The sequence below is a fragment of the Pleurodeles waltl genome, chromosome 5, assembly GCF_031143425.1.
Source record: "Pleurodeles waltl isolate 20211129_DDA chromosome 5, aPleWal1.hap1.20221129, whole genome shotgun sequence".
Taxonomy (NCBI): domain Eukaryota; kingdom Metazoa; phylum Chordata; class Amphibia; order Caudata; family Salamandridae; genus Pleurodeles; species Pleurodeles waltl.
The window spans coordinates 991,109,861-991,134,926 of NC_090444.1; the positions used below are offsets into that span (position 1 = coordinate 991,109,861).

Below are 25,066 nucleotides of genomic sequence, written 5' to 3' on the forward strand. Positions count from 1 at the left end.
CTCAATGACACTTCACTTCTCCACTCAACTCTGAAACTCCACACCACCAACCTTTAGCCATGCTGAACAGGAACCACACTGGTGTACAACATGGCAAAACAAACCAATAGCTCTTGTATAGGCGAGACCTATTAGCTTTGCCAATGCTTGTTATTGTGTGTAACTTACAAGTAGGAACCACATAATGCCCAACATTATATAAATCACGTCCCAACTGGCTTGTTTCATGCTCTATGAATTTCATCCTGTTCCACAAACAAAAAAATCACAAATAAGAAAATTAAATATTTAAATTGTGGCAGTAAGTTGTTTAAAATATATATATGGAATTGCATCTGGTATTAACTTCAGGCGGCTGTACTCTTGGTTATCCATGTACTTGTTTATTTATTTGGAATACCATGTTAATAACTGTGGGATGGTTCTGCATTTTGTGGACGGGGTACTCAGCCACAAACGTGGTGAAATATCATTTCCATCAAACCATTGGTCTGTCCTCTCTATTTTTCAGTCAGGTGGACCATCAGGTTTCTGATGGCGGCGCACCCACTAGCTCCACTGTTGCAGACCTTACACTGACATGCTGACGGACGGACAGAAACGATTGGTGAGCAGCCAACTAAATCATGGTGGCTACTCACCAAACTTTCTGTGCCTTAACAGGAGATGGCATGGCTGCAGCCTCTGTGAAGGCACAGAAATCATCACAGGACTGGCTGTAATCTCAAAATATGGTGGGCGGTGGTCTGTCAGAGTGGTGGAGGAAATGTGCTTCATGCCAAGATGACTAGTGGGCCACCCATCACACTTTAAGGCGAGTCCTGTATTATTACAAGTTTGGGTACAGCTTTCTAATCCTAAAAAATGTGTGTCGATCCAAGCATGATAGAAACGGATTACATTGTAAAAGGGAGTAAACTGAGGAATTCCAAAATAGCAAGTTCAAACCATAAAATCGCATTTTTATAATCTTCCATTATCCATCACACCACAGCTGTAAGATAATTGAGTATGCCCTCGTGGGTGGTACTTATTCTGCAAAATCTACTTTTATGAGAGGCTCATCCCACAATGCAATGCAACCTTTCGACATTTCTCCGTTTGTGTGCTTCCCTACTTTTTATCCATCCATCCACTTTTCTTTAAATCTATCCCATCCCATGCATCCTTCCATCTTTTCCATTCATTGATCATCCAATCAACCCATCAACTCAGATTTCATCCCTGTGGCAATTCACCCATACTCCATCCATCCATCAGTTCAACCATAAATTCGGCCAACCAGGTTGCATCCATTCAACAACCCACCAAATCCCACCCACCTAAACCCCATCCCTCCATCTAGGATGTAGAAGATTGCAATCACATCGAAAACAGTAACACGCATAAATCCTACTAAAAGAGACTAGAAAATGAAACGTGGATTTATATATATGTTTACTCATCTGACTTCATCTAAACTCATGTGTTAGAACACACTAAATGCTTCCTTCTTGTTAGTTGACTTGATGAGTGAAGAATGACAGCTTACAGCAGGATAAGCTGTAGAACTGGGAAAATGCACCAGGATGACCTCCGACCTCCTCGTGTCCCCTGCGAGCCCTGCCCTTGTGGTCCACTAGTAGGAAGGAATGAGGAAACTAGCCCTGGTTCTACCCTCTGATAGAGAACTGCGTGCAGGGGACAGTGTGAGTTGGGTGGTTCTCTTGCTTAATACCCCAGATATAGAAGGTCTGCGGGCTCCTCGAAGCTTCCCACGGAGCTGGCCCGGGAAGCGCACCGCGTTGCTCCTTGGTGTACGTGGAACAGGTATGTATTCTCTCTGACTCCCGCGAAGCATGTGATTGTCCTTTCTAACCCGCCCGTGCTCCCAATCCTAGATGAATCTTGTGCTGTGGAACAGACTCTTCGATTGTGAACAGGCGCAGAGAAAACGCGGGGCTGAAAAAGAAGGAACAGACCTGCTTGTGCGGCAAAGCAAGGCTGCATGTGTGGGTAGTATGTGCGGGTGTTTACTGGCAAGTGGGCGCGAGCTGAAGAAAGAGAAACAAGAAGGAAGAAAAAGAGACAGAGTGGGGCGGACAGAGAGAGTCAGCGATCAAGAGATTGAGTCAAGAGGGGCGCAGAGAGACAGACAGAGGTCGGAAAGCTAGAGATTGGGCGAAGGAGATAAAAAGAAACAGTGAGCGATTGAAAATAGATGGAGGTGAACTGACTAAAGCAGAGAACGCCGGGCATAAAGAGTGGGTGGGATAGACTGGGAGAAACAGAGAGGCAGAAAGAGTCGAGAGCTAAAGAGACAAAGAGAGATCGGTCAAAGCCAGAGAGTCAAAAAGACTGACCGTTAAAGTCAAACTGGGAAAAGCTGCAGAGGGATTTAAGGGCGGTGTGGAACAGGTAAACACATGGATTGAGAGGGGGAGAGAAACGCTGACAAGGGAGAAAGGACGAACGAGAGACGAAGAGACAAACTGAGCCCTCTAGGCAACGAGAGACAGGGGGAAGTTGAGAGGCAGAGGAGAGTGAGAGAAGACCAGCAGAGCATCAGTTGTGGAGCCAGAGAAAGGCAGAACGAAAGAGAGAGAAAGAGGCGAGGGGGAGTGAGGCAGAGCAACAGAGGGCGAGCGAGAGAGGCAGAGGCGAGACTGAAAGAAAGCGAGGAGGAGAGAGAGCGAAAGAGGGCGAGTGATAAAGGGATAGGTGAGACCTCCACCTAGGGTGTGTGTCATTTGAAGTTTAGGAGGTGTGTCTGGGTTCTAGTCACTGGCTGCGAGCCCCTGCTGGTCCGGAGGTTGGAGAAGGCGGAATCCCACAGTGCGCTGGCCGCGGTGCTGAGCGCTGTTCTCGCAGGCGGCCGGTGCTGCTGGTGCTGCAGGGCTGGGAGGGAGGCTGCGGCAGTGTGGACGGTCGGCTTCTTGGCAGCCTCTGAGCTGTCCATGGTGCTGAGAGCTTTATATCTGACGAGAGAGCCTGGTGCGCGGGGCAGCCGGTGAGGAAAGACCTTCAGACGGCGATCACCGGGCGCTGGCATACAGTGCGCTATTCAGGGCGCGGATCACAGAAGGAACACCCGACCAACAGCGTGGTACCGGCTTCAGGACCAGCATCCCCACCTCAACACACAACCAGGATACCCCTCTCAAACAACAGCGTCAGAAACTTCGAAACAAACCGACAGCGCCTAATCCCACTGTTTACCTTTGGCAAGCCCCAAAGTATGTATAGAAACACAGGCATGCCATGAAAGCAGACTAGTACTTTGCTTGGTTTCCTTAGTAACTAATATATTTTTTCGCGGCTTTAATATCTGTCTCCTGTTAAATTGCATGTTACTCAAAACTGGCGTAATTGTGCCAAAAAGTGTGTACGTCTTTAAGTTCATGTTCCTTCTTTGCGCGCATGTGTACTGCTATAAGTGGGCATATTTTGTGATAATTCTTAATATTGGATGGGGTATTAATTGCAACTGTATTACTTGACGTGTCACAATCATTTCACCATATTCCCATGTCAACTACATTCTTGCTGTTTCTGGGTTTAGGTATATCAATATAAGCGTGTTGAGAAATATTATTTCATGGTATATGGCGCAGAAAACTTTTTAGGAGTCCCCAGCCATTTTCCCTAAAATTAGCCGATTTATTTTGTATGCTATAAAGAATGCGGCAGAACTTTTTGTTCACAAAAACTGATAAAAGAATTACACAGGGTGCATTTTTCGCCCACTGTGACTGCCTGTGGCATCCTTTTGACATCCTTCTGTGATGAAAACAAAAGTTGACACTGACGGGTAGAAAATGGGCTGGAAAATTCTCCCTCTGACAGTGACCTCTGAGTCGTGACACATTTCCATGTAATCATTGTTATTCATGTCTTCCTCCTTTGTCAATAGGAAATCAACCCCTGAAGTGGATGCTGTCTTGGCGCCAAGGGTCTTTTTGCTCCGAAAACAGCTGCATCGAGGTTTATTCTGGAAAGGACAGCGTGCACTGTGGCCATGTGTCGGCAGAGCTCAGCGGGCTGCCCGGCCTGCCTCTGGATGACCTTGTGCAATAAAATGTTGGGCATCCTCTTGGTCACCGTGCCAGTGATCTTAATCAAAGAGGAAATTTTGCCTCGGCAGATGGGTCGACGAGTTTTGGTGTCGGTGGGCTCATCTCCACGCTCGGTCGCCAGGATGGACGGCGACGTAATTATCGGAGCCCTCTTCTCTGTGCACCACCAGCCCACTGCTGAAAAAGTGCCCGAGCGCAAGTGTGGAGAGGTGCGGGAGCAGTATGGCATCCAGCGGGTAGAGGCCATGTTCCACACCCTGGACACGATCAATGCTGACCCAAGTCTACTGCCAAACATCAGTCTGGGCACCGAGATCCGCGACTCCTGCTGGCACACATCTGTGGCCCTCGAGCAAAGCATTGAATTCATCCGCGACTCGCTCATTTCACTGCGGGATGACAAGGATGGGGTCCCGCGCTGCGCGGACAGTGGTCCATCCCATGCTCGTGCCAAGAAGCCCATTGTGGGCGTCATCGGTCCTGGCTCGAGCTCCGTCGCTATCCAGGTGCAGAATCTGCTGCAACTTTTTGACATCCCGCAGATTGCCTACTCAGCCACCAGCATTGATCTTAGCGATAAAACACTCTATAAGTACTTCATGCGGGTCGTGCCCTCTGATATTCTGCAGGCCAGGGCCATGTTGGACATCGTCAAGAGGTACAACTGGACCTATGTGTCTGCAGTGCACACTGACGGTAAGTACAAGGCCTATCAGGTAGCAATACAATACAGTCGTATGTGTGCCCTTCAAAGACAGAGCTTGTGCATGCAAAGTACACTGCTTCATTCTGCCTACACCCTTAACAACTGTAGAGCCGCCAATCAACGCTGCTTCCAAACACCACCCCCGTGAGAAGGAAAACGTTGGCAATGAATGACAGCGTTCCCACGTTATCTCACGTCAGCTGTAAGCAGTTCAGCCATTCCTGTTTTTCCTGACACGTGCAGCTTTGATAGCTCTGTTTTAAATTAAAGCACAAAGCTGCAAAACACAAAATCAGGACAGGATGACTTGCTTCTGACGAAGAACAACTCGAGATCTGTGAAACGAGTTACCCTGAGGGTAAAGAACTCTTTCCAGCAATTTGTCTCTTGTGGTTCCTGTCTGAAGGAGATGCCAATTAGAGAAAAACAAACCTGCATCCCCTACAGGTTACAGTCTGGTATATATCCGGATTCTAATATCCATCTATACCAACCGTAACCTCAAAATGAAAAAAAGAAAACACAAGAATAGGTTTGTTCCACCTATGTCTTTCCATTTGTGTGTATTATGTGCCAGCAAGTCAGCTGCAACTCTTTACTGGAAACAGAATGAAACTATTAACTGCTTGTAAATTATAGTTGGGTTGATTAACCTTTTGTCTTTTCAATACAGTTCAATTCTCTTTTTGAATGTATGTTGCTGATAAATATGTTTTATTGGATTTACTCTATGTACTCTATTAACACACAAACACACTAGCGTCATGTGTTGTGAGGGCTGGACTAAATTATGTGGCAAGTTTGTTTAAATTATGTAGAACGAAAGGGCAAATTGTGTGGCATAATGCAGAACGTGTTGTGCTAATATTACTTACATATTTTGTAATATGTACACCTCTTAACATTGCTTCGGCATGGGTGTTATCTCAGTAGTACAGTTTAACACTCATATATAGCATTAAGCAACAGAAAGGTGATCAGTCAACCTTTGCCAACGGCCTTCCACTGCACAGCAAGGTGTCATTGCATATTTTTTGTAACTTTTTATCTGTTTAAGCTAGAATCTTTTTTTTGTTGAAACCTGCAGTCTATGCAGCAGATGATATGTGGCAAATGCGGCGAGCCCATATTTATGCGGAGCACTCTGATGTTGCAAAATCACATACGTCTAGCAGTTTTGCTTAAAACCTAGCATGCAGCTATGACTATGCATATGTGAGCAATCTTGGGGTCTACAAATATGTCCCTGTTAACACTTAAATTTCACCTGTTGATTTCTCCTAAATCATTATCCTATAAGCACTACTTGGGTAACAGCACAGAGGAATCACATCTCCATTTAAATACGTTTGTTCACAAAGCATGGTGTTGCAGCCATGTCCCACTATCTCTTTAGTGATAAAACGCTTTGTAGATTGATCCTACGTGTTCGAGACACTTTTGACCCAGCCATTTTCCATGGGGCAAAATCAATTGTACTGCCTTTATCCATATGCCACTTTATACCTTTGTGCAGATGTCTACGTGCTTCATAGCAATTCAAATAAGCGGTGTTTTTAAGGCATGTGTAACCTACAGTTTGTGTAATCTACAGTTTATTTCTCAAAATTATGACAGTACAAGCCTGAGAGGTCTTTGCTCTATGTAAACATTGTGCTTAGCTCTAACGTCAAAACAGTAAACAACTTTATCTACAGTGTTTCAAGAGTGGGCACAAAATGTGAAATTGAAGTTTTTTGTATATTATATAGCATGAGCACCATTGAGTTACTCCTTTCCACTCGATCTCAGTATTGGCAGGTATGGAAATGGAGACACGCGAAGATACAGTGCAATGGCCAGGATCACACACCCTGCTACACGTTATTTGTCTTGATTGGGGAGGGTGGAAATGACATTATTTCAGATAGATGTTTAGTCACTGAAGTTGCTAATAGATTTGATTGGTTTTGCTGCATTGCATCACATAACCACCGACTACTGAAGTGTTGCCTGCTTGTTTGAATTGTATTTATTCATTCAATATAGATTTTTATAACGCTTGGGCTTAGCCATATTGGCAGCAGGGGGCGATGCACACTGCCGGCAGCCTGTAGCAAACTAAAGTAGCAACAGAAGAAAGAAAAGTGGAACTTGAATATTAACGACCAACACATATGAAAGCTCGTTCCATCAAACTTAAAACCCATGTAAATTCATATGTGCTCATTTTAGTTTTACATGTAATTTCTCATTCGTTGAAAATCTGACTGGTTTTTAAGGCTCTATTGTTCTACTATCCCAGCCTAAATTTACATTATATGAATCCTATCTGAACAATAGCAAACTCCAAAATGCGCACACAGCCACATTAAAAGTTAGGTTATTGACATATGGAATTGTGATTAAAAACATCTCAGGAAGGGGCACATGCATGGCGTTCGGTGTTACACGGCTTCGTCAGGCACACATGTTCTTCTCCTGAGCCAGGAGATACATGATCATAGCTACATTAAGGAGTTGTGCCAAGTTATTGACTGTGCAACCTTGCAACCTAGGTCAAAATGGTGGACCCACTTGACTAAAATTATTTGATCCTGGTTTAATTGCTTTAACTCTCTGTTCCTCAACTTCCATGGGATTGAAAAAGAGCAATCAATATTGAGCTTCATACAAAACAAAATCTGTGCATGTATGCACTTGCCCAGCCTGCCAATCGTCACTCCACAGTGAGTACAGGAGAAGACTGTTTAGTGATCCCTGTTTTGGTTATCACCACCAGCCAAGGTCAACGAACTACAAAGGGGCATTTATACATTTGGGCGGTAAATCCAGACGAGAAACCACCAGTGAAGTTTTCTCAAAACAGTTTCCCTACAGTGGAGGAAACTTCATCAGTCGCCTCATCTAAAAAAAATTGGAGGCTTTTTACTTGCCAAACAAGTTCCCACGAGGCCTTCCACACTCACCCCCTGAATGGAAATGAGGAAAGAGGCAAAAATTCTCCCATTTCCATTGCGGTGTCCATTTAGCAAACCCGTCGTCCGGTCAAGGGTTCAGTGGGAGTGCCCTCTAGATTTGAGGAGAATCTGCTCTGTCTCGGAATACTTTCTGAGTGACAGACGGCTGTCTCACGCCGACCGGTTTAAAAAGAAACACGCGCAGCTCTTTTAGACTTTGACGCCCAGGGGTGTGATGCAAGCCCCAGTAGCACCTGCAGGGCAGAGGTGCCCCTACCCCTAATGGTGCCGATATGGGGCCTATAACTATCTGTGAGATATGGGAGGCTTAGGACCCCCTAACCATTTTCAGCAGGGGGAGGGCTCCATTTTCTGTTACCCTTCTGTTCTCACCCTTTGCGGTCATCCAACTAATCAATAATTGTATTACTGTGATAGATAACCAGGATATCACTGCAAATTTAGTATTAGTCCTCTCCAAAAGTTGCACAGTAATGAGGGGTGGTAACTACACTTCCGAAATAGATTTTTCTGTGTGGTGTAATCCTCCTATTTTCATCCAGTTATGAATTTTTGGCCGAGGACGGACATTAACATGGGATTCTAGGAGTTACAGCTCGCATTTCTGCATATTGCACGGTGCAAGGCTGTTTATCAGGCATTTATTGCACCTACTTTCCAAGCAGTTGGCACTTAGGTAGGTTCTTAGGGTACCTGGTAGTTTTGGGCGCATTAAAACCTCCCAAACTCAGGAGTTTATGCCGAAATGGTATTCCCAGCCAACTTGAGCCCGGTCCTTATTGTGGAATAGCAGGTGTTTACCGTTTTTGTATGCTAAAGTTGCGTAGTTAGAAGTAGATGGTTGCTAGTCCCAGTGGCAATGTTTTCCCCTTGCAATTGAGTGTCAAAACAGTGTTTAATGTTGTCGTGCCTCTTTAATATAAATAGCAAAATCGTGTTCAGAGCGTGAAAGGTTGCTTATTGTCAGGGTCCTAAAATTATGCTGATCTGCAGCCACAGTATGTCCTGCATAATTATTGAATTTCCACATTTGCCACATAATTCATCATCTTCTGTATAGTTTTCAGGTTTAAAAAAAACTATTATTTCCTGCTCACACTGATCAAAAGTTACTAAAACGGTAATGCACGTGTTACCACTCAGTTGCAGGTCTTTTGTCACGCAGAAGCAAATTACTTTACAACTGCTGATTGACGTATTTAGGTGTTAAGTTGATATTAACTAGGTAAAACCTTTGCCCATGCGATGTTAACTTGTAAATGGCACAAAGTGAAGTAATCCTGCGTCAGAATGTGCCGCATTATCCTGCATAATTGCCAGCTATAGCCTCATAATTTAGTCAACTTTGCCACATAATGTGTTCCTCCCCTGCCATATAATTCCAGTGTACCCGCTTATTGCGCCTTTGAATTGTTTTTTGCACTATATTCCTTCCATTAGTGAAGTCTCTCTTTTGGGAATGCTTCCTGAATTAAACGCAGCGAGTTTCCAACCTATTTTGTTTTAAACACGTTTGGGGCAAGTCAGGGCTGCTATGAAAGAGAACACGAAAGAAGCACCTCTTGATATTGGCACCCCTCTGAATGGAATGCACGTGGAGCATAGTAGGGTACGAGCTTTAACTGGGACAGGAACATAAGTGGACACACCTGGCTATTTACATGCAAGACATGTCTCGTAACGTGTTGTGCTTTACGTAACTGTTGCACAGTACAAGTGCCACCTGGAAGACGTTAAGATTAGTAAACACCAAGGGCCTAGGGGATTTGACATAATTGTTGCAGTTTGTACCTCCCAGTCTTGTGAGCTCGCAGCAAATGTTTGTTTGTGACTTCCGGATTCCTCGTGCTGCTGACTTTGGCAGTCTACGATGGGTCGTGCGCATCATGAGAACGTCTCGACCTCTGCTGACACTGCGCAGATGTGGATTGAAGTGGGAGTCAAGTGAAGCGCTTGCCAACAGCGCGGACAGTGACATTGTAACATCGGCCAAGACATGGCTGAAGGAAATTTGATGACCTTCGCTCGGTGACATTTCATTTCAATGGGCAGCCAGCCCGAGCCGGTACTAACAGTCACTTACGTTTATTGGTCAGGTGAATGACGTACGGAACTCCACCGAGTACTGAGGTCAACGCTGGCCAAATGTGACGCATGAGACGTTACGAGGCGCGTGCTGGCTGCCGCTATCTTCATAATTTTTAGTCGATGTTGTGTGGTGGTGTTTGTGCATTCCTTGATCAAATGGTTGCACGCGAACTCCTTCATTTAAGGTTTTGGCACATTCATGCCTTGTGTCACGCACACCGGTTTGTTTTGGCTCATCTTCCCCAAGCAAACAATAGTCTTAATCTGCTGACTTCCGCGTTGCACTATTGACTTCTGCGCGCTGACAGCCTCACAGCTGAAAATGGAGCTGAGAGGATACGAGGGTAGCGGAAGGAGGGGGTAAGAGCGAGGGAAGCGAAAGAAGGGAGTTCAGAACAAAGGGAGAAGAAGCGGGATATAAGGGGAGAGAGGATGAGTTGACGAATGAAGAGGTAAGGGAGAGAAAAGAGGGTTAGTAAAAAGAAAACGTGAGGGACTGAAAATGTAATTCGCTACTTATTCACTCTTTTGTTTTCAGCCACTTGGAAAGACACAACCACGCACCCACACACCATGTATAATCAAAAGTAATCAACAGCACAAAAAACAAACTACCAGTAAAACACATTGCTCTGCTGAGAGGTTACAGACAACTTCAAAACGACCAAGAGAGCATAGTTAACCCACTAAGATGGCCTAATTATGCCATCTAAAAATTATTGAAAATAGTTTTCTGTTTTAGGGCGTGGAATCCTCACCCGCCACCGGTAACATGCTTCATCATAGTGTTCATTCACCATGGGTAGCACCATGTCCGAAGGTCGGCTCAACTGACAAGGTCTGCATTCCCAGTGACTAGTCAATATGTTGCACATATCGCTATCTCCCTATATGAAACAGCGTATAACTAGAGCGAGGTATTTACTATCCTACTGTTTGGGCTAAATGCTTTATGGGATAAGGTATGACAGGGTACGTTGACCCAAATGTTATAATGATGGCAATACCTATTTGTGTTAACTATATTTTCAGTTTGAAGTGTTGCCAAATTGACATGACTGCATGTATATTTATTTTGACTAACAATTTATCTTACTCTACATTACACACTACGTATATATATATATATATATAAATAAATAGATGAGATTGTAGTAGGGATGAAGAAGGCCAGTGACCCATGATGGACTTCATTTATAGCCAAAACATGTTGACACATTCTCATTGAAATGGGACTGACTGTGATTCTCAACATCATAATAGGTTTGTAACGTTATCCATGACCCACATTAAATACATTCAATTGATCATTTTATCTGCTGTCTCGCACAAAGGATCCCTATGCACAATATAAATTTTCCCCAAGATTGTGCTCCTTTTTCGGTAGAACTCACCCTGACACAATGTGCTGCACAGGGTGCCAGAGGGAACCCTATGATGGAGCATGCGTTCATTGGTGGGTGGGGGGTCCATGTCCTTAAACAGAAAACCTGTTTCAATAATTTACAGATAGCATAATAAGGCCATCTTGATAGGTTCACTGTATTGTTTTGTAGTTGTCTTTAACCTCTAAGCAGAGCAATGAGTTTGGCAGGTAGTTTGTTTTTGGACCATCATTCCGATGTCTGAGAAATGCCTGTACTTCCATCCATTTCGAGTTTCCCAATGTAAATCAATACAATGAGGCAAGCTTGGGAACATTAGCACCATTAATCAGAATCCCTTTCATGTATTGTCAACCAAAATTCACTTTTATTGAAATAGTTCCAAGTTGAATAACTCCAGATGAATTTATAAGTTGAGTTTTGTTTGTAAAAGTGCTGGTCAAGGCAACCAACATGAGGAAATATGAAATTATGTGATGTGGGTTTAGAGGGCACTTGTTGCTTTTTGGGGTTTTGTGGGACTATTTGTTTATAGCAATGGTGGTGAATTCACATTTATTAGAGCATTGGAATGTTGAGAGCTCCTTTGAAGACAATTGAGTAGCTCCAGGCTTATAATGGCTGGTATAAGCCTTCTGCTCCAACATTCCGATGTTTGTTTTTATGTTTCTCCCATTTTAGTTTAGAACCTTCTATCCATAGGTGGTGTAATGTTCTAATAGCCTTATAGCCCTTATGCCTCAGGCTTTACCAATTGTTAATGGCCCTCTACCTCATTACAGGCCCGCGCCTGTGGCTTGGACCTATTATTCAGACTCAGGGCCTTTAACAACCAGTGTAGCCCTCAACATTGCGGCTGTAAGGCTATATTAAAATCATCCCAGTGCCTTCACTAAAATGTCTGCAGTCTGTGCTTCAGGAATGTAATATGCTTCATCAATAATCTGTGAATCAAGACAGCAGTGGAGGGATAAAGTGCCTGTACCTGTCAACCTGTGATTTATTAAAGTGGGTCTCAAGTAATATTTCTTCCGCTGGCATTTCATTTAAGAAATGCCTGGTGATGGTAAGGTGGCATACAAGACAGCTCGCGACATCGAGTCTCTAGATGTCTGCCCTGAGTGTTGTGGAACACTTGTGAATGCTGTTAGATGAGAAGCAACCCGCAGCCTTCTCTTATACAATAATTGTGCGCTATGATTCTTGAAGGATGAACATTTTTTAATGCAACATTAGCCAAAATATTTGTCATTAGGTAGGCATGCGTGGTCTTCAAGTATGCATAAGACCGGTGCTTTGCGAGTTATAATTTCCTTAATTATATCCGAAAGCTCAACGCATTAAAGTAAGCAAGGCAATTATAACAGAAATAGTAACAACAATTATAACAATAGCAACAAAACAATAATAATACCAACATTAACACAATTCTATTAACATTGCTAATAGTAATAATAGCAGTAATTATATCCTTAACTACTCTCATAATTGTAATCATGTAGCACCTACTACAACGTTTGTCCTTTCCAAGCGCATTAAATAAAACATGAACATATTACCCAGTTTCTTGACTGGAATGGCACTGGTTGCCATGCCGATATGTGAACTCATGACCCGATGAGCTCACGGATGCCAACTATGAACATTTAACTGCCTGAATCTATTTAGCATGCAGATTCATGCAGATAGCTTCCCATTTCTTTTTATTTTTTTGTTCAGGTTGTGTTGTGTTGATGTCCAGGCGGTATCGACCAGTAGCAATGTCCATCCTTGGGATTAGCCAAAGCAGCACTGCAGTGGCTTTAAAGGTGGTAAATAAGAAGCACACACTAGTCTCTGGTTTTATTGTAAACCCACTTCCATTCTGCTTCCTGCATACACTAGAAATCTAAACCGGTTTCTGGCCGGACTCAATTTTCTAGGAAATTATCTTTTGTATTGATGAACACATAAACATTTTGTGTAGTTTCTCGTTAGTGTATTCCCACGTTTTCCAGCGCCATCCACCTTCCCCTACTTGCTCCAATTAAGTTAAGTACTTGGATTATGCCTTAGGAGGCCAGCTGTTTTGTCTTACTCCAGCATTTTGGGCTGTCTGTAATATCGAAATACGTCTCTTTGATATAGCTGAAAAAGACATTTGAACAGTCTTGTCAGCGACTGCTATGTGGTGTAGGAAGCGGGCATAAAGAGAATTGTTTTCTAGCAGGGTCAGGTGGACCAATGCTCTTTGTTACCTCTGTGATCTGCAGCGGCACTGAGAGTTTACTGTGTAGTAATAATGCCAGGTCTTTTACGTGGAAGTAAATTGAATAACTTGTCCAAAAAATCAAGAGGTATATTGCATATCATTCCGTAGAAATATTTATGGCAATCGCAGATTCCCATGAGAATACTCGAGATTTATTATATGAAAAGTTCATAGTGTGGAACCTTTTAATGTACCACATCGGAATATTTAAAAATTAAAAATGCTTTTTTTGTCTAGCCTAAATCTTCGTTGTATATTCCAAATTCAGAATATTCCCGGTATATCAGCGTATTTTGCTGACAGTTGAGAATATTTAGCAAGATATCTCTTGGGTGCATGTCTGTTTGTGACTTATGTAGTGAGTGTCTACCAAGCTACAAAGCAATGGAACATATAGGTGTTTGATTCCAGGCAGACCTGAGTCTGGCTTGGGCAAGACCAACTCTAGCCCAGCTCTACCAACCTATTTAAAGGCAAGCCACCAACAAGTCAGGTCACTGCCTTTCTTCCCCTCCCCTTCCTGGTGCAGTTTTGTGACAGAAAAATAAAAAAGTAGTGTCCCGCAAATTGAAGGAGGGCTCTTAATCCCCCCACCCACAGAATTATATTTTTTATACATGTCATCTATTGAGTGATATATATGGCGGGTCTTTTAATGACTTTTATTGGCTAGGCTCAGGCTTTTGCCTTAGAGCTATACTATATGGGAAACGGCCTTTAAAACGTGGCCGGAGCCACGCAGGCCATAAGCACGCAAGGGTTACCATGCTTGCCCTGAACCACGCATGTGCTTGAACCACGCAAATGCCTGGTTTAGGCACTATGCATTTGTGTGGTTCAGGCATACAGGAGGAACAGCTGGAAGAGGAACGCGGTGGAAGGGTAAGTGGGGCTGGGGCGGGATTTTTAAGGACAGGGTGGGATAGGTTTTAGAGTTCAGGACGGGGGTGGGAGGGTTGGGGTAGTTTTTAGGACAGGGTGGAGTAGGTTTTAGGGTTCAAGGCGGGGCAGGGGTCGGCATAGGTTTTAGGACAGGGCATGGTAGGTTTTAAGGTTTAGGGCGGGGTCAGGGTAGTTTGTAGGACAGGGCAGGGTAGGTTGTAGCCCAGGGCATGGTAGTTTTTTGGGTTTTGGGTGGGGTGGGGGTTTAGGTAGTTTTTAGGACAGGGCAGGTTTTAGAGTTTAGGGGGGGCGAGGAAATCGGGGGGGGGTTGTATCACACAACCGCACATGGTGTTACCAAATATACCTTTACTAAGCATACTTTTACTCTGAAATTCATTATAAAGGTGTTGGACTTTTGCTTATGCAGGGTCATCCCCAGACTTTTTTTGCCTCCTGCCTCCTATATTTTTCTGACATGTTGCTGTTGGCTTTTCAACTCTGAGCACTTTACCACTGCTAACCAGTGCTAAAGTGCATATGCTCTCCTGTTTAAATTGTATGTAAGTGGTTTATCCATGATTGGCATATTTGATTTACTAGTAAGTCCCTAGTAAGGTGCACTAGAGGTGCCAGGGCCTGTAAATCAAATGCTACTAGTGGGCCTGCAGCACTGGTTGTGCCACCCACATAAGTAGCTCTGTAATCATGTCTCAGACCTGCCCCTGCAGTGTCTGTATGTGTATTTTTACACTGTAAATTCGACTTGGCAAGTGTACCCACTTGCCAGGCCTAAACCTTCCCTTTCCTTACATGTAAGGCACCCCTAAGGTAGGCCCTAGGTAGCCCCAAGGGCAGGGTGCAGTGTATGGATAAGGTAGGACATATAGTAATGTGGTTTATATGTCCTGACAGTGAAATACTGCCAATTTCGTTTTCACTGTTGCAAGGTCTGTCTCTCTCTCATAGGATAATATGGGGGCTACCTTTAAATATGATTAAAGTGTAGATTCCCCTAGAGAGTAGATGGACATGTGGAGTTTGGGATCCCTGAACTCACAATTTAAAAATACATCTTTTAGTAAAGTTGATTTTGAGATTGTGAGTTTGGAAATGCCACTTTTAGAAAGTGAGCATTTTCTTGCTTAAACCATTCTGTGACTCTGCCTTGTTTGTGGATTCCCTGTCTGGGTCAGTTTGACAGTTGGGTTGTTTTTCACCTCACACCAGACAGTGACACAAAGGGAGCTGGGGTGTGATCTGCATTTCCTGATTAGCCATCTCTGCTAGGAGGGAGGGGTGGAGTGGTCACTCTCATCTGAAAGGACTGTGCCTGCCTCTGACAATGCTGTCTCCAGCCCCCTGGTGTGTGTCTGAGGCCTTGCCTGGGCAAGGCAGGATTTCACAAGAAGGTGTGAGTCCCCTTTGAAGGAAGGTGACTTCAAAGACTAAAATGGGTATAAGAAGGGCACCCAAACTTACAAACTTTAGAAACACTTCTGGAATCAAGGGGAACCTCTGCCTGGAGAAGAGCTGATCGCTGAGGAACAAGTGCTGCCCTGCCTGTGACTGTGCTTTGTGGAGCTTTCCTGCAGTGCTGCTTCTGCCAGAGTAAGAGGGCAAAGACTGGACTTTGTGTGCCTTCCATCTTGAAGAAGAAATCTCCAAGGGCTTGATGTAGAGCTTGCCTCCTGTTGTTGAAGTCTCAGGGATAGCAAAGACTTCTTCCTGCCAGCACCTGGAGTCTCTGGAGAGACCCCTACTCTGCTCTGTGGTGCCCTTCCAGTTCCTGGGACCCTGAAAGGAGAGGCTGGCAGCCTAAGGACAAAAATACACGCACCGAGTGCCGTGCGGAGAAAAGATCGACGCGAATCCGATCGCGGCTGAGAAAACGACGCGACGCCGGCTCCGCAGCTGAGAAACGACGCCGCAGGAAACGCGACCGGAGAATCGACGCCCGGAGCAGGAGAAACGACGCGCAGCATCGCTGACGAAGGCTGAGAGATCGCAACCAGCGCCGCGGGACTTCGGACCGTCGCGTGGCTGGCTTTTTCGACGCGCCTCGCCGCGCCGAGCTGTTTTCGACGCATATACCCGTGCAGGGTTATTTTCGACGCACACCGCCCGTGCGGGGTTATTTTTGCCGCAAACCAGGTACATTTTCACGCTAGCAGCGCTAGTGTGTTGTTACAACTACCTAAAGACTCTTTTTATTTGAAACCTTTTAAAAATCATAACTTGACTTGTGTATGTTGGATTTTTGTCGTTTTGGTCTTGTTTTGTCTAGATAAATATTTCCTATTTTTCTAAACTGGTGTTGTGTCATTTTGTAGTGTTTTCATTAAGTTACTGTGTGTGTTGGTACAAATACTTTACGCCCAGCACTCTGAGGTTAAGCCTACTGCTCTGCCAAGCTACCAAGGGGGTAAGCAGGGGTTAGCTGAGGGTGATTCTCTTTTATCCTAACTAGAGTGAGGGTCCTTGCTTGAACAGGGGGTAACCTGACTGTCAACCAAAGACCCCATTTCTAACATTGGTGACCAGCGGTCGGGATTTGGACTTGTATTTGTACTTGACATACAGTAATTAAGTGTACACTACTGTTTTGATCTCAGACCACTACGTGACCACATACTACTTGTCTTGTGATTCTGCTTTTTGTTCTCTGATGTCCTCCTGGAAGTATTGATGATATTTTTGGACTTTGTTTTTTGGTTGTGAAGCCTTTGCAGAAATGGAAGTCAATTTCTGGCACCTATCTATGTATAAAAAGTGGCAGCTTAAAGCATTCTGCATGGAAAGGGGACTGGCTGTGAACAAGGAATCCAGAAGGGAGGATCTTGAGTCAGCCCTGTTTCAGGATGAATTGAAACGTTGTCAGGCAACACCACCAAATGAGTCTGAGGAGGATAACTACTCTGAGGAGGAGGACTACTCCAAAGAGGAGGGCAGTGGCCCTGAGGAGGGAACAGAAAGAGATGATAGGCTCCTAGCTCGAATCCGGAGTCTGGAAGAGCTTAAGAGGGCCGAGGAGAAGAGAGCCTTAGCCCTGGCAGAAAGGAGGAGGGACTTAGAGATTAAAAAAATGATTTATGCTTACGAGCTTAAATTGAAAGAGCTGGAAGTCATGAGGGCTGAGTCCAGCTGGAATGGTGGCAGCAACAATTGTATATCCAGTGATGCTGCAGAAGTACACATGCCCAGAGAGGTGGTGCCCTACTTGAAGGAGGGAGTTAACACACGCCAGGAGGTTCAGGGGTATGAGGTAGCTCCAGTGATGCACAGGGTCTCTGAGGTGGATTGGGGAACTGGCATGGGGAGTCATATTCCTACTGGTGGGAGGGACACTCTACTGACTCTAGTTGAGAGTGACAGGGAGAGGGGTTCCCCCCAGGTAGAAGTCCTGGTTATGGAGTGTGAAAACATCCCAGAAGAGTGTGGGTTGAGTGTCAGGGACAGTCAGGTACTGTCTCACCAGTCTCAGGAGGGTGATGTGGGGTGCTTTGTCAAAGCAGAGTCACTGGATGGTTGGGTGAAGGGTACTTTGGTTAATTCATGTGAGGGGCTGAGTGATGAAATTGCTGGAGAGCATATGTCTAGTCCTTATTTTCCAGAGCTATGCCAACACCAGGTGGAGTGTGAGTTCTCTGACCCCAGGGAGCTTACAATGGAGGCAGACTTCTGGGTGAGTACCAGAGAGTCTGAAGAGGCATTTGGGGGTGCTCCTGAGAGGAGTGGTCTAGGTAGTTCCCAACCAGGTGAGGTAGGGAAGGATTGTAGTGTCCCAGGTAGGTCCCAGTGTAGTGGGATGGGTGAGGGACCCCATGTCCAGTCTCAGAGGAGAGGGAATGGGGATGGGTTGAGGCCCAAGGTGCCCGAGATCCGGTCCCAGGTCCTGGAGGGTTCCCTGCGGGAACCCCAGGAGGGGAGCCTAGCCTGTACCATAGGGCCATCTGTTGAGGGAGACCCCACAGTGTCAGGAGAACTTGGGGGGGCGGCTGTAGCCAGCGTCCCACCAGTTCTGGTGTCTGGCAGTACCACTCCTAGTGAGGGGTTGCAGAAGTCCAGACAGAGGGTTGAGAGGGGGTTGCGGACCCCAGTGGAGAACCTGGAGGGTCAGGGGTCAGCTCTGAGAGCAGAGCCCCCCATGAATGACCTTGGTGAGACCATTTCTGGGTTGGGGGGAATCCAGACTCTGTCAGATGGGCAGAGGTCAGGAGACCTGCGCCAGCCAGACTCTTGTGTGGCCCTTCGGGACAGTGTGTCCCTTGAGGGGGGTAAGTGTGCCCCCCTGGAAGTCCTGGTGTGCCAGGCAATGGTTCAACCGCAGGGTGGTGACTCTGGGTTGAATGATCAGGTTCAGGGGGTAAACTCTGACCTGATGGGGGGTAAGTGTGCTCCCAAGGAAGTCCTGGTGTGCCAGGCAATGGTTCAACCGCAGGGTGGTGACTCTGGGTTGAATGATCAGGTTCAGGGGGTAAACTCTGACCTGATGGGGGGTAAATGTGCTCCCAAGGAAGTCCTGGTGTGCCAGGCAGTGGTTCAACCGCAGAGTGGTGACCCTGGGTTGGATGACCAGGTTCAGAGGGTAAACTCTGACCTGGTAGGGGGTAGGTATGCCCCCCAGGAAGTCCTGGGTTGCCAGGCAGTGATCCAGTCTGTGGATACAGACCCTGGATTGGGAGGCCAGGTTAAGGGTGTCCCCCCTGACCTGGAGGAAGGGGCTACTGCTAACAGTGCCCCTACCATGTTGTCTTCTGGGGGGGCCACTCCTAGTTGGGTGGTTCAGGACCCCAGAAGAGAGGGCAGGGGGAGGGAAGCCTCACCCCTGGCCCTGGTCCAACCTGAAGGTACAGACCCCAGGTTGGAGGATCAGTTGCAGGTTAACATCCCTGCACTGATGGAAGAATTGTGCAGGACTGCTTCTACAAGCACCCTGACAGTTTTTGACTCTGGGGGTGCCGCTTCTGCAGGGAGGGTACAGAGCCCCAGAGGGGAGGACCAGGGTCAGGTTAACATCCCTGACCTGGTGGAAGAGAGAGTGGTCAAAGGGTGCCAGGCACCTGGGGCTACCACCCCCCACTCTCCACAGTCACCGTGGTTAGAGAGGCCTGAGGTCGGGCTCTCATCCCTGACAGTTGTCTGGGGCCACTGTGGCTTGCTGTCCTGGTGGACAGAGTTGCCCCTGGGGGGGGGAGGACGAGAGTCACACCCCGGGGGTGGAGTGGGCAACACCACGGTGTTGGCCCTGGTGGTACTATCTGCCCATTGCAATGCATCTGTGAGCAAAGTAAAGTTAGGTGTTGCACAGATGGTGTCTGTAGATGTGGAGAAGGGTTCCCCATGGGTTAGCTTAGTGGGCCCTGAGAGTATGGACAGAGGGATCCAACTGGAGTCAGGAAGGCGTAGAACTGGAACATGCCCCTGCTGTTGTGGGCCTGGGTCCCTGTTCTATCGCCCCAATCAGGGAAGTACATCAAGGTATTGATTGTTCTCCCCTGGCTTTAGGCTGGTAGGGGGTCGTGTTGGACTTTTGCTTATGCAGGGTCATCCCCAGACTTTTTTGCCTCCTGCCTCCTATATTTTTCTGACATGTTGCTGTTGGCTTTTCAACTCTGAGCACTTTACCACTGCTAACCAGTGCTAAAGTGCATATGCTCTCCTCTTTAAATTGTATGTAAGTGGTTTATCCATGATTGGCATATTTGATTTACTAGTAAGTCCCTAGTAAGGTGCACTAGAGGTGCCAGGGCCTGTAAATCAAATGCTACTAGTGGGCCTGCAGCACTGGTTGTGCCACCCACATAAGTAGCTCTGTAATCATGTCTCAGACCTGCCCCTGCAGTGTCTGTATGTGTATTTTTACACTGTAAATTCGACTTGGCAAGTGTACCCACTTGCCAGGCCTAAACCTTCCCTTTCCTTACATGTAAGGCACCCCTAAGGTAGGCCCTAGGTAGCCCCAAGGGCAGGGTGCAGTGTATGGATAAGGTAGGACATATAGTAATGTGGTTTATATGTCCTGACAGTGAAATACTGCCAATTTCGTTTTCACTGTTGCAAGGTCTGTCTCTCTCTCATAGGATAATATGGGGGCTACCTTTAAATATGATTAAAGTGTAGATTCCCCTAGAGAGTAGATGGACATGTGGAGTTTGGGATCCCTGAACTCACAATTTAAAAATACATCTTTTAGTAAAGTTGATTTTGAGATTGTGAGTTTGGAAATGCCACTTTTAGAAAGTGAGCATTTTCTTGCTTAAACCATTCTGTGACTCTGCCTTGTTTGTGGATTCCCTGTCTGGGTCAGTTTGACAGTTGGGTTGTTTTTCACCTCACACCAGACAGTGACACAAAGGGAGCTGGGGTGTGATCTGCATTTCCTGATTAGCCATCTCTGCTAGGAGGGAGGGGTGGAGTGGTCACTCTCATCTGAAAGGACTGTGCCTGCCTCTGACAATGCTGTCTCCAGCCCCCTGGTGTGTGTCTGAGGCCTTGCCTGGGCAAGGCAGGATTTCACAAGAAGGTGTGAGTCCCCTTTGAAGGAAGGTGACTTCAAAGACTAAAATGGGTATAAGAAGGGCACCCAAACTTACAAACTTTAGAAACACTTCTGGAATCAAGGGGAACCTCTGCCTGGAGAAGAGCTGATCGCTGAGGAACAAGTGCTGCCCTGCCTGTGACTGTGCTTTGTGGAGCTTTCCTGCAGTGCTGCTTCTGCCAGAGTAAGAGGGCAAAGACTGGACTTTGTGTGCCTTCCATCTTGAAGAAGAAATCTCCAAGGGCTTGATGTAGAGCTTGCCTCCTGTTGTTGAAGTCTCAGGGATAGCAAAGACTTCTTCCTGCCAGCACCTGGAGTCTCTGGAGAGACCCCTACTCTGCTCTGTGGTGCCCTTCCAGTTCCTGGGACCCTGAAAGGAGAGGCTGGCAGCCTAAGGACAAAAATACACGCACCGAGTGCCGTGCGGAGAAAAGATCGACGCGAATCCGATCGCGGCTGAGAAAACGACGCGACGCCGGCTCCGCAGCTGAGAAACGACGCCGCAGGAAACGCGACCGGAGAATCGACGCCCGGAGCAGGAGAAACGACGCGCAGCATCGCTGACGAAGGCTGAGAGATCGCAACCAGCGCCGCGGGACTTCGGACCGTCGCGTGGCTGGCTTTTTCGACGCGCCTCGCCGCGCCGAGCTGTTTTCGACGCATATACCCGTGCAGGGTTATTTTCGACGCACACCGCCCGTGCGGGGTTATTTTTGCCGCAAACCAGGTACATTTTCACGCTAGCAGCGCTAGTGTGTTGTTACAACTACCTAAAGACTCTTTTTATTTGAAACCTTTTAAAAATCATAACTTGACTTGTGTATGTTGGATTTTTGTCGTTTTGGTCTTGTTTTGTCTAGATAAATATTTCCTATTTTTCTAAACTGGTGTTGTGTCATTTTGTAGTGTTTTCATTAAGTTACTGTGTGTGTTGGTACAAATACTTTACGCCCAGCACTCTGAGGTTAAGCCTACTGCTCTGCCAAGCTACCAAGGGGGTAAGCAGGGGTTAGCTGAGGGTGATTCTCTTTTATCCTAACTAGAGTGAGGGTCCTTGCTTGAACAGGGGGTAACCTGACTGTCAACCAAAGACCCCATTTCTAACAAAAGGCATGCATGGTAAAGGTATGCGTGTTTAAAATGCAGTCGTTGATCCGACCACGTTGTTAAGCCATGCATGGTTCTGCCATGCGTAGTTCTGTCATATCAATATATCGTATGCCTTCCCTGGCTCTAGCTCAATTCTCCCTATGAATTTGGTAGCTTTCACACCACTAACAAGTTCTGAATGTGTTCAAGTGGTGGGATTCGGCACTTATTTTTGTGGACTGCAGCTTATTTTTGATCATCAAGTTATGATCCGGAGCAAGAGAAATAAGGGGAGGAAAGGAAGAGGATGGGAAAATAGGAAAATGGTGACAAAGAGAAAACAGGGATGAAAAAATAATCTGCAAGAGTGAGACAAAGAGACAGTGACATAAGTGTAGATATTGGAGGAAAGAGTCATGAGATGGAATCAAGACTAGGCAACTTCGAAATTGGCAACTCTGGCATTTTGCAGCACAAGTGATGCGGTCCTTAGAAAAACTTTCGGCCTCTCCAAATATTTATTATACAAATTAAAACACTGAAATCAGAACACTGTTCACAATGGGAGTTTACAATGGACAACATAGATGAAAGGGAGGTGAGAAAGTGGTTTTTCACAAATAAAGACATCGGTTAGAGTGTACAAGTAGGCACGTATCATTAGTCATGTTCAGATCAATGATGTGCACAAACAGTATAGTCACTATCCACAACATTTCCACACGCGTCCCAGTGTTCAATAAACGCACTTAAATTGACACCAGATAAAACGTGTTCCCAGCAGAAGTCAAATTGCTGTGCAGCTCCCTCTGGTTTAAATCGTATTCGCTCATTACATTTTTCCATGCTACTGACACCATCTGCACCATGGAGTCGAAAAATTTCACGATTCATGAGAATTGTGCATTTTCCCTTCTGGGTCCACTGTGCTTGCTTTATTTGCGACTTCCTTTGCAACTGCTATTGGAGAATTTGCAATAATCAAGAAGAGGACAGCTCCAAAGGCTGTCTTGACCCCTTTGTCACCTGTAAAATCGTCCTTGAAAGATCATGTACAATTTATGGTCACTGATTGCCTAACCAGAATTAGTATCGGAAAGTAGCATTTCCCTACTTCCAGTGTCATTTCATGGAACATGATATTCTTAGATAGACAACAAGTCCTGGTCTCCTACAAATTCATATTACATCTGGGCAGGGATACAAAGAGGAATCGTGAAACCTAACTTTTGTGGACGTGGCTGTCCGAGCTATGCACATAGGGACAGACAGCACAAGAGGCTTGTGCTGAGCACCAGACCGGCACTTTCAGACTCCATGCCTAAGCTTGAAAACAAAAAAAATCTGCACCTGTAGGTTTGCTACCTCACGATGGTTCTGATTTATTTTTCTTCAGGACGGTTCTGATTTATTTTTCTTTTGAATTCACAAAGGTTTCCTACAGTTATCCTGGAGAAGTGCAACAATTGCAGATTTGCAGAGCATTGGAAGACATTTCTGTTTTGTTAGAAATGGGGTCTTTGGTTGGCAGTCAGGTTACCCCCTGTCCAAGCAAGAACCCTCCCTCTAGTCAGGGTAAGTCACACAAAATCCACATTATCCTGTGCCCACGCTCTGGTAGCTTGGCACTGAGCAGCCAGGCTTAACTTAGAAGGCAATGTGGAAAGTATTTGTGCAATAAATCATGCAATAAAACAGTATAACACCACAAAAATACACCACACAGTGTTTAGAAAAAATTATAATATTTATCTGGTAAGATGCAGGTCAAAACGATCAAGATTCAATAAGTATACATTAAAATACCACTGTAAAAATGATATAAAGTGTCTTTAGTCTCTTAAAAAGCAACAAGTGTCTCTTGCAAGTACAAAATACCTGGTTTGTGTTCAAATTCTCCGCAAGGGACTGCAGAGGAGGAGATGAGTGGAACACGGGGAGGTGTGCATTGATTTCTCCGGCCGCACACAGGCGATTCGTCATTTATTTTCCACGCAGAGAAGGCTTTGCAGCAATTTCTGGCACGCGGACTTGGATCCTCTTTGGGTTGCAGGGTTTTCGGACACCCGGGGATGATGCGTTGAAATCCGGTGCTTGTAGGACCAAGTCACAGGGGCTGCATCGATCCAGTGGGTGATGCGTGGAAATTTCTACCAAACAGCAGACGCTGCGTCGATTCCTCTCAGGAAGTCTGGCTGTGTCGTTCTGGCTCGGCTTTGCGTCAATCCAGTGGGCCGTGTGTCGAATTTCTGGTTGCAACGCTGGCGCTGTGTCGATCTTCTCTTTGTGAAGTCGGGCTGTATCATTCCGGCTTGGCGTGCAGTGATTTATTTACCGCGATGCAGGCTGTGCATCAACTTTCCCCGCACAAGGAATTATTTTGCAAGAATGAAGTCTTTTTGGTCCTGAGACTTCAGGGGACAGGAGGCAAGCTCTAACCAAGCCCTTGGAGAGCACTTCTTCTCAGCACAGCCAGAGAGCAGCAAGACAGTAGGGCAACAGCAAGGCAGCAGTCCTTCTCAGAAAAGCAGTCCAAGTGAGTCCTTTGGGCAGACAGGCAGTTCTTCTTGGCAGGTTACAGGTTCTGGTTCAGGTTTTCTTCTCCAGAAAGTGTCTGATGAAGTAGAAGTGTTAACCTCAGAAGTGTCTGAGTTGGTAGGGTCAAAGACCCTGCTTAAATACCCAAATGTGCCTTTGAAGTGGGGGAGACTTCAAAGAGTGGCTTAGAAGTGCACAAGGTCCCCTTTCAGTTCCATCCTGTCTGCCAGGGTCCCAGTAGGGTGTGTGGCAGTCCTTTGTGTGAGGGCAGGCTACTGCCCTTTGAGATGTAAGTGTCAGGCCCTCCACCCTCCCAGCTCAGGAAGACCCATTCTATATGCAGATGTGTGCAAGTGTGACTGAACATCCTGTGTTTGGGGTTTGTCTGAGTGAATGCACAAGGGAGCTGTCAACTAAACCTAGCCAGACATGGATTGGAAGGCACAGAAGGATTTAAGTGCAGAGAAATTCTCACTTTCTAAAAGTGGCATTTCTAAAATAGTAATATTAATTCCAACTTCACCAGTCAGCAGGATTTTGTATCACCATTCTGGCCATACTAAATATGACA

The 25,066-nt window shown here is 45.9% G+C and overlaps 1 protein-coding gene across 2 annotated transcripts in view; it reads left to right on the forward strand.

Annotated features, from left to right (window-relative positions):
* Positions 1-1,665: 1,665 nt before the first annotated feature.
* GRM1 (glutamate metabotropic receptor 1) overlaps positions 1,666-25,066 on the forward strand; it is a 2,296,169-nt gene continuing 2,272,768 nt past the window's right edge. Inside the window, exons 1-2 of one of the 2 annotated variants that reach the window (XM_069235152.1) lie at positions 1,666-1,809; positions 3,893-4,751. In XM_069235152.1, the coding sequence (XP_069091253.1) occupies positions 3,998-4,751 (754 nt within the window). In that variant the 5' untranslated portion in view covers positions 1,666-1,809; positions 3,893-3,997. Of the gene's footprint in view, positions 1,810-1,926; positions 3,216-3,892; positions 4,752-25,066 lie in introns of those variants that run through there. The other variant, XM_069235151.1, reaches the window with a different exon arrangement.